Here is a 9,901-nt window from a genome sequence, read left to right as displayed (position 1 = left end):
ACCCCAACCCCCTTCCGGTCCCCCCCCACCCCCTTTTTCCCCCCCCCCCCCCCCCCCCCCAGACCCCCCCCCCCCCCCCCCTCCCGTGACCCCCCCCATGACCCCCCTCGGGACCCCCCCCCTCCCCCCCTCACCTCCCCTCTCGGCTCCGCTCGGCTCCGTCCGGCGCGCCCAGCCCCGCCCCTCGCACCACGTGACCCCGGCCACGCCCCCCACCGGAGCTACCTGGCCTCGGAGGCCACGCCCACACCTGCGGAAGGGGGCGGGGTCAGAAGGGGGCGGGGCTTGCGCCGTGCACCTGCTGAAGCCACGCCCCCCCCCCGTGATCCGCGCATGCGCAGTGCGGCGGGAGCGCCAACGCAGGGTCCTAGCGCGCACCTCCATGTAGGGAGCGCCCCAAATGAGGGGGACCCCGAGACCCACAACCACTTATGGGGGGGGGGACGGGACATAGGGGTCCCTATGGGGGGGGTGGGGGTCAGTATAAGGGGGTGTCCAATTAGGGGGGCTCCTATGGGGCGTTCTCATGGGAGGGGTTCAAATGGGGGGGTCCCTATGGGGGGTCCCTATGGGGGGGGGGTGTCCCTATGGGGGGGTCCCATTTGGGGTGGGTCCCTATGGGGAGGTCCCTATGGGGGGAGGGGGGGTCCCTATGGGGGGGTCCCTATGGGGGGGGGTGGGTCCCTATGGGGGTGTCCCTATGGGGGGGTCCCATTTGGGGTGGGACCCTATGGGGGGGGGGGTGGGTCCCTATGGGGGGGTCCCTTGGGCGGTGTCCCTATGGGGGGATCCCATTGAGGGTGGGTCCCTATGGGGGGGTCCGTATTGGGGGGGGAGGGGGGTCCCTATGGGGGGGGTCCGGGAGGGGGGGGTTCCCATTTGGGGTGGGTCCCTATTGGGGGCTCCTTTGGGGGGGGGGGTCCCTATGGGGGGTCCCTATGGGGGGGGGGTGGGTCCCTATGGGGGGGTCCGTTGGGGGGGGTCCCTATGGAGGGATCCCATTGAGGGTGGGTCCCTATGGGAGGGTCCGTATTGGGGGGGGGAGGGGGGTCCCTATGGGGGGGTCCGGGAGGGGGGGGGTCCCTATGGGGGGGGTCTCATTTGGGGTGGGTCCCTATGGGGAGGGCCGGGGGGGGGTGGGTCCCTATGGGGGGTCCCATTTGGGGGGGGGTCCCTATGGGGGGGCAATTGGAGGGGGTCCCTATGGGGGGTTCCTGTGGGGGGGTCCAATTGGGGTGGGGTCCCTATGAGGGGTTCCTATAGGGGGTTCCCTGGGGGGGGATCCATTGGCGGGTCCCATCTGGGGTTTCCCTATGGGGGGTTCCTATGGGGGGGGCCCTATGGGGGGTCCCTATGGGGGGTTCCTATGGGGAGTCCCTATGGGGGGGTCCATGGGGGGGGCCCTATGAGGGGTCCCTATGGGGGGTTCCTATGGGGAGTCCCTGTGGGGGGTCCCTATGGGGGGGCCAATTGGAGGGGGTCCCTATGGGGGGTTCCTAAGGAGGGGTCCAATTGGGGGGGGGGGGGGGTATTTGGGGGGGTCCCTATGGGGGGTCCCTATGGGGGGTTCCTATGGGGGGTCCCTATAGGGGGGTCCCTATGGGGGGTCCTTATGTGGGGGTCCCTATAGGGGGGTCCCTATGGGGGGAGATGCGCTTGGGGGGGGGGGGGCCTCTTTCTGCCCCCCCCCCCTTTGCCGCAGTGGGGGGGGCTCAGAAGGGGGCGGAGCTCTCCGGGAGGACGGCGGCCAATCAGGAGCCGCCGCGGCCCCGCGGCCCCCGCGCTATCGCGAGGTCTCTGTCGCGACAGCGGCAGCCCCGTGCGCCATGGCCGTGGTGTCCGGTTACTTCTTCCTGGAGGTACGGGGGGGGGGGGGGCGGATCTATGGGGTGCCCCATAGGGATGCGGTGGGGATCTGTGGGGTTCCCTATAGGGATGTGATGGGGATCCATGGGGTGCCCCATAAGTGTGTGATGGAGATCCATGGGGTGCCCCATAGGGATGCGATGGGATCTATGGGGTGCCCCATAGGGATGCGATGGGATCTATGGGGTGCCCCATAGGGGTGCGATGGGATCTATGGGGTGCCCCATAGGGATGCGATGGGATCTATGGGGTGCCCCATAGGGGTGCGATGGGATCTATGGGGTGCCCCATAGGGATGCGGTGGGGATCCATGGGGTGCCCCATAGGGATGTGATGGAATCTATGGGGTTCTCCATAGGGATGCGATGGGATCTATGGGGTGCCCCATAGGGATGCGATGGGGATCCATGGGGTGCCCCATAGGGATGTGATGGAATCTATGGGGTTCTCCATAGGGATGCGATGGAACCTATGGGGTGCCCCATAGGGATGCGGTGGGGATCTGTGGTGTTCCCTATAGGGATGTGATGGGGATCCATGGGGTGCCCCATAAGTGTGTGATGGAGATCCATGGGGTGCCCCATAGGGATGCGTTAGGGATCTATGGGGTGCCCCACAGTGATGTGATGGGCATCCATGGGTGCCCCATAATGGTGTGATGGAGATCCATGGGGTGCCCCATAAGGGTGCAGTGGGGATCTATGGGGTTCCCCATAGGGATGCTTTGGGGATCTATGGGGTGCCCTATAGGGATGCGATGGGATCTATGGGGTTCCCCATAGAGATGCAGAGGAGATCTATGGGGTGCCTCATAGGGATGTGGTGGGGATCTGTGGGGTTCCCCATAGGGATGCAATGGAGATCTATGGGGTGCCCCATAGGGATGCGAGGGGATCTATGGGGTGCCCTACAGAGATGTGATGGGCATCCATGGGGTGCCCCATAATGGTGTGATGGAGATCCATGGGGTGCCCCATAAGGGTGCAGTGGGGATCTATGGGGTTCCCCATAGGGATAGAGATCTATGGGGTGCCTCAGAGGGATGTGGTGGGGATCTGTGGGGTTCTCCATAGGGATGTGTTAGGGATCTATGGGGTGCCCCATAGGGATGCGTTAGGGATCTATGGGGTGCCCCACAGCGATGTGATGGGCATCCATGGGGTGCCCCATAATGGTGTGATGGAGATCCATGGGGTGCCCCATAGGAGTGTGGTGGAGATCTATGGGGTTCCCCATAGGAGTGTGATTCGATCTATGGGGTGCCCCATAGGGAATACGATGGGGATCTATGGTGTGCTGCATAGGGATGGTTTCAAAGGTCTCTGTGGGTCTCTATGGGTCTCTATGGTCTCTATGGGTCTGTATGGGTCCCTGTGGGTCTCTATGATGTCTCTCTATGGTTTCTATGGGTCTCTATGATGTCTGTGGGTCTCTCTGGGTCTCTGTGGGTCCCTATGGGTCTCTATGGTCCCTGTGAGTTCCTATGGGTCTCTATGGTCTCTCTCTATGGTCTCTATGGGTCTCTATGGGTCCCTATGGGTGCAGGTTTTGATCCTTGGTTTCATGGCCATTCTCCGGTACCTGCTGGAGTTCAATGGGTCTCTATGGGTCTCTATGGTCTCTATGGGTCTCTATGGTCTCTATGGGTCTCCATGCCCTCTCTATGGTCTCTCTATGGTGTCTCTATGCTCTCTCTATGCTCTCTCTATGGTGTCTCTATGATGTCTCTATGGTGTCTCTATGGTGTCTCTATGATGTCTCTATGGTGTCTCTATGGTGTCTCTATGATGTCTCTATGGTGTCTCTATGATGTCTCTATGGTGTCTCTATGATGTCTCTATGGTGTCTCTATGCTCTCTCTATGCTCTCTCTATGCTCTCTATGGTGTCTCTATGGTGTCTCTATGATGTCTCTATGGTGTCTCTATGGTGTCTCTCTGATGTCTCTCTGATGTCTCTATGGTGTCTCTATGCTCTCTCTATGCTCTCTCTATGCTCTCTATGGTGTCTCTATGGTGTCTCTATGGTGTCTCTCTGATGTCTCTATGATGTCTCTATGGTGTCTCCATGATGTCTCTATGGTGTCTCTATGGTGTCTCCATGGTGTCTCCATGGTGTCTCTATGGTGTCTCTATGATGTCTCTATGGTGTCTCCATGATGTCTCTATGGTGTCTCTATGGTGTCTCCATGGTGTCTCCATGATGTCTCTATGGTGTCTCTATGGTGTCTCTATGCTCTCTCTATGCTCTCTATGGTGTCTCTATGATGTCTCTATGGTGTCTCTATGATGTCTCCATGATGTCTCTATGGTGTCTCTATGATGTCTCTCTGATGTCTCTATGGTGTCTCTATGGTGTCTCTATGAGGTCTCTATGGTGTCTCTATGGTGTCTCTATGGTGTCTCTGTGGTGTTTCTGTGATGTCTCTATGATGTCTCTATGATGTCTCTATGGTGTCTCTATGGTGTCTCCATGATGTCTCTATGGTGTCTCTATGGTGTCTCTATGGTGTCTCTATGATGTCTCTATGGTGTCTCTATGGTGTCTCTATGGTGTCTCTATGGTGTCTCTATGGTGTCTCTATGATGTCTCTCTGGTGTCTCTATGGTGTCTCTATGCTCTCTCTATGCTCTCTCTATGCTCTCTATGATGTCTCTATGGTGTCTCTATGGTGTCTCTCTGATGTCTCTCTGATGTCTCTATGGTGTCTCCATGATGTCTCTATGGTGTCTCTATGATGTCTCTATGATGTCTCTATGATGTCTCTATGATGTCTCTATGATGTCTCTATGATGTCTCTATGATGTCTCTATGATGTCTCTATGGTGTCTCTATGATGTCTCTATGATGTCTCTATGGTGTCTCTATGGTGTCTCTATGGTGTCTCTATGGTGTCTCTATGATGTCTCTATGGTGTCTCTATGATGTCTCTATGATGTCTCTATGGTGTCTCTATGGTGTCTCTATGGTGTCTCTATGGTGTCTCTATGATGTCTCTATGATGTCTCTATGGTGTCTCTATGGTGTCTCTATGATGTCTCTATGATGTCTCTATGGTGTCTCTATGGTGTCTCTATGGTGTCTCTATGGTGTCTCTGTGATGTCTCTATGGTGTCTCTATGGTGTCTCTATGATGTCTCTATGGTGTCTCTATGGTGTCTCTATGGTGTCTCTATGATGTCTCTATGATGTCTCTATGGTCTCTCTATGATGTCTCTATGGTGTCTCTATGGTGTCTCTATGGTGTCTCTATGGTGTCTCTATGGTGTCTCTATGGTGTCTCTATGGTGTCTCTATGATGTCTCTATGATGTCTCTATGGTCTCTCTATGATGTCTCTATGGTGTCTCTATGGTGTCTCTATGGTGTCTCTATGGTGTCTCTATGCTCTCTCTATGGTGTCTCTATGATGTCTCTATGATGTCTCTATGCTCTCTCTATGCTCTCTCTATCCCCTCTCTCTGGTGTCTCTCTGGGGTCCCTCTCCCTGGCCCCCCCCTGCCCCCCGTCGCTCCTCCCCCAGGTTCTCATCCTCTGCTCCGTGGCCTCCCTTTGGTACCTCCTGGAGTTCTCGGAGCCGTTCCCGGTGCCCCAGGGCGGGTTCTTCTGCCGGGACCCCGCTTTCGGCCGCCCCTACCCCGGCCCCCCCGGCGCCAGCCGCGCCCCCCCCGCGCTCGTCTACGGGCTCGTCACCGCCGTGCCCGCGCTCACCGTGAGGGGGGCACTTGTGGGGCTGGGGGGGGAAGGGCACTTGTGGGGCTGGGGGCACTTGTGGGGCTGGGGGGCACTGGTCTGGCTGGAGGGGGAGAAGGGCACTTGTTGGGCTGGGGAGAGGGGGGGAAGGGCACTTGTGGGGCTGGGGGGGAAGGGCACTTGTGGGGCTGGGGGGAGGGGGGAAGGGAACTTGTGGAGCTGGGGGGGGCACTTGTGGGGCTGGGGGGGAGGGCACTTGTGGGCCTGGGGGGGCACTTGGGCTGGGGGGGCACTTGTGGGGCTGGGGGGGCACTTGTGGGGCTGGGGGGGGAAGGCAGTTGTGGGGCTGGGGGGAGGGGGAAAGGGAACTTGTGGGGCTGGGGGGCACTTGGGGGCTGGGGGGGGAAGGGCACTTGTGGGGCTGGGGGGAGGGAAGGGCACTTGTGGGGCTGGGGGGCACTTGTGGGGCTGGGGGGGAGGGCACTTGTGGGGCTGGGGGGGGAAAGGCACTTGTGGGGCTGGGGGGAGGGGGGAAGGGAACTTGTGGGGCTGGGGGGCACTTGTGGGGCTGGGGGGGGAAGGGCACTTGTGGGGCTGGGGGGCACTTGTGGGGCTGGGGGGCACTTGTGGGGCTGGGTGGGGCACTTGTGGGGCTGGGGGAGAGGGCACTTGTGGGGCTGGGGGGGCACTTGGGCTGGGGGGGGCACTTGTGGGGCTGGGGGGAGGGGGGGAAGGGCACTTGTAGGGCTGGGTGGGGCACTTGTGCAGCTGGGGGGGGAAGGGCACTTGTGGGGCACTTGTGGGGCTGGAGGTGGGAGGGAAGGGCACTTGTGGGGTTGGGGAGAGGGAAGGGCACTTGTGGGGCTGGCGGGGAGGGCACTTGTGGGGCTGGGGGAGAGGGCACTTGTGGGGCTGGGGGGGAGGGCACTTGTGGGGCTGGGGGAGAGGGCACTTGTGGGGCTGGGGGGGCACTTGGGCTGGGGGGGCACTTGTGAGGCTGGGGGAGGGGGGAAGGGCACTTGTTGGGTGCTGGGGGGGGACACTTGTGGGGCTGGGGAGGGCACTTGTGGGGCTGGGGGGCACTTGTGGGGCTGGGGGGGAGGGCACTTGTGGGGCTGGGGGGCACTTGGGCTGGGGGAGAGGGCACTTGTGGGGCTGGGGGGGCACTTGGGCTGGGGGGGGCACTTGTGGGGCTGGGGGAAGGGGGGGAAGGGAACTTATGGGGCTGGGGGGGCACTTGTGGGGCTGGGGGCACTTGTGGGGCTGGGTGGGGCACTTGTGGGGCTGGGGGGGAAGGGCACTTGTGCGGCTGGGGGGAGGGGGGAAGGGAACTTGGGAGGGCACTTGTGGGGCTGGGGGGGGCACTTGGGCTGGGGGGGCACTTGTGGGGCTGGGGGGGCACTTGTGGGGCTGGGGGGGGAAGGCAGTTGTGGGGCTGGGGGGAGGGGGAAAGGGAACGTGGGGCTGGGGGGCACTTGTGGGGCTGGGGGGGCACTTGTGGGGCTGGGGGGGGAAGGGCACTTGTGGGGCTGGGGGGGGCACTTGTGGGGCTGGGGGGGCACTTGGGCTGGGGGGGCACTTGTGGGGCTGGGGGGCACTTGTGGGGCTGGGGTGGAAAGGCAGTTGTGGGGCTTGGGGGAGGGGGGAAGGGAACTTGTGGGGCTGGGGGGCACTTGTGGGGCTGGGGGGGGAAGGGCACTTGTGGGGCTGGGGGGAGAAGGGAACTTGTGGGTCTGGGGGGCACTTGTGGGGCTGGGGGGGGAAGGGCACTTGTGGGGCTGGGGGGGGCACTTGTGGGGCTGGGGGGGCACTTGTGGGGCTGGGGGGGAAAGCACTTGTGGGGCTGGGGGGCACTTGTGGGGCTGGGGGGGCACTTGTGGGGCTGGGGGGCACTTGTGGGGCTGGGGGGAAAGGCAGTTGTGGGGCTGTGGGGAGGGGGGAAGGGAACTTGTTGGGCTGGGGGACACTTGTGGGGCTGGGGGGGAAGGGCACTTGTGGGGCTGGGGGGCACTTGTGGGGCTGGGGGGGGAAGGGCACTTGTGGGGCTGGTGAGGGTCGATGGGGGAGGTTGGGAGGGGGTACTTGGGGTGGTGGGGGCAGTTACAGTCCTAAGGGGGGTTTGTTGTGGGTCGCAGGGGTCACTTGTGGTTCAGGGAGGTGACTTGGGGGTCACTTGTGGGTCTGGGGGCTCACTTGGGGGTCACTTGTGGGTCTGGTGGGGTCACTTGTGGGTCTGAGGGGTCACTTGTGGGTCAGAGAGGTCACTTGGGGGCCACTTGCGGGTAACCTGTGGGTGGGAGGGGTCACTTGTGGGTCTGGGGGGTCACTAGGGGGTCACTTGTGGGTCAGGGAGGTCACTTTGGGGTCACTTGTGGGTCTGGGGGGTCACTAGGGGGTCACTTGTGGGTCAGGGAGGTCACTTTGGGGTCACTTGGGGGTCACTTGTGGGTCTCGGGGGTTACTTGAGGGTCAGGGAGGTCACTTGGGGGTCACTTGGGGGTAACGGTGGGAGGGGTCACTTGTGGGTCTGGGGGGAGTCACTTTGGGGTCACTTGTGGGTCAGGGAGGTCACTTGTGGGTCACTTGGTAATTTGTGAGTCTGGGGTCTCACTTGGGTGTAACTTGTGGGTGGGAGGGGTCACTTGTGGGTCTGGGAGGGGTCACTTGTGGGTCTGGGGGGGGTCACTTGAGGGCCTCAGGGGTCACTAGGGGGTCACTTGTGGGTTAGGGAGGTCACTTGTGGGTCACTTGTGGGTAACATGGGTGGGAGGGGTCACTTGTGGGTCAGGGAGGTGACTTTGGGGTCACTTGTGGGTCTGGGGGGTCACTAGGGGGTCACTTCTGGGTCAGGGGGGTCACTTGGGGGTCACTTGGGGGTCACTTGTGTGTGCCACTTGTGGGTCTGGAGATCACTTGTGGGTCAGGGAGGTCACTTTGGGGTCACTTGGGGTCAGGGGGGTCACTTGGGGGTCACTTGGGGGTCAGGGGGGTCACTTGGGGGTCTTGGTGCTGTCCCTGCAGATGGTGCTGGGTGAGCTCTTGGGGCCCCTCGGGCGGTGCCGGGGGGGCCCTGCCCCACCTCCGCTGTGGGGCCAGAGCTGCGGAGCCCCCCTGAGGCGGCTGCTGCGGTACCTGGGTGAGGGGGGGCAAAGGGGGCCTCATAGCCCCCATTGTGCCCCATAGCCCCCATTGTGCCCCATAGCCCCCATTGTGCTCCATTACCCCCACTGTGCCCCATAGCCCCCATTGTGCCCCATAGCCCCCATTGTGCTCCATTACCCCCACTGTGCCCCATAGCCCCTGTTGTACCCCATAGACCCCGTTGTGCCCCATAGACCCCCACTGTGCCCCACAGACCCCACTGTGCCCCACAGACCCCATTGTGCCCCTTGTGCCCCACAGACCCCATTGTGCCCCATAGACCCCCACTGTGCCCCACAGACCGCATTGTTCCCCATAGCCCCCATTGTGCCCTAGTCCCCATTGTGCCCCATAGACCTTACTGTGCCCCATAGACCCCCATTGTACCCCATAGCCCCCACTTTGCCTCACAGCTGCATGGTGACCCAAAGACCCCCATTGTGCCCCACAGACCCCATTGTGCCCCACAGCCCCCCTTGTGCCCCATAGCCCCCATTGTGCCACAGACACCCACTGTACCCCATTGTTCCCCACTGTACCCCATAGCCCCCCATTGTTCCCCATATCCTCCATAGCTCCCCACTGTACCCCATATCCCCCATATCCCCCACTGTACCCCATATCCCCCATAGTCCACCATATCTCCCACTGTACTCCATAGCCTGCACTGTACCCCATATCCCCCATAGCCCCCCACTGTTCCCCATAGACCCCATATCCCCCACTATACCCCATAGCCCCCCACCGTACCCCACTGTTCCCCACTGTACCCTATATCCCCCATAGACCCCATTATACCCCACTGTACCCCATTGTTCCCCACTGTACCCCATAAACCCCATAGCCCCCCACTGTACCCCGTAACCCCCATAGCCCCCACTGTACCCCATTGTTCCCATAACCCCCATAGCCCCCCACTGTACCCCATTGTTCCCATAACCCCCATAGCCCCCCACTGTTCCCCGTATCCCCCCACTGTTCCCCACTGTACCCCATAACCCCCATAGCCCCCCATATCCCCCCACTGTACCCCATAGACCCCCATATCCCCCCACTGTACCCCATAACCCCCCTATTCCCCCACTGTTCCCCATAGCCCTCATAGGCCCCCATCATACCCCACTGTACCCCATAGCCCCCCATATGCCCCATATCCCCCATGGACCCCCATTATACCCCACTGTACCCCATCCCCCCCATATC

At 61.5% G+C, this 9,901-nt stretch overlaps 1 protein-coding gene across 1 annotated transcript; it reads left to right on the top strand.

Annotated features, from left to right (window-relative positions):
* Positions 1–1,702: 1,702 nt before the first annotated feature.
* On the top strand, positions 1,703–8,753 carry LOC134161454 (phospholipid phosphatase-related protein type 2-like; the record flags this gene model as incomplete). The annotated part of the gene is made up of 3 exons (XM_062614280.1): positions 1,703–1,859; positions 5,388–5,576; positions 8,579–8,753. Coding segments are annotated over 3 exons (508 nt in total), but the record flags the coding sequence as incomplete, so codon positions are not given.
* Between the last annotated feature and the right edge of the window lie 1,148 nt (positions 8,754–9,901).

The sequence above is a fragment of the Pezoporus occidentalis genome, unplaced genomic scaffold (genome assembly GCF_034315485.1).
Source record: "Pezoporus occidentalis ecotype Australia unplaced genomic scaffold, CSIRO_AGI_Poc_V1 ctg1749, whole genome shotgun sequence".
Taxonomy (NCBI): domain Eukaryota; kingdom Metazoa; phylum Chordata; class Aves; order Psittaciformes; family Psittacidae; genus Pezoporus; species Pezoporus occidentalis.
The sequence above is the reverse complement of the archived record's forward strand: the minus strand, read 5'-3'. Positions and strand labels throughout refer to the sequence as shown.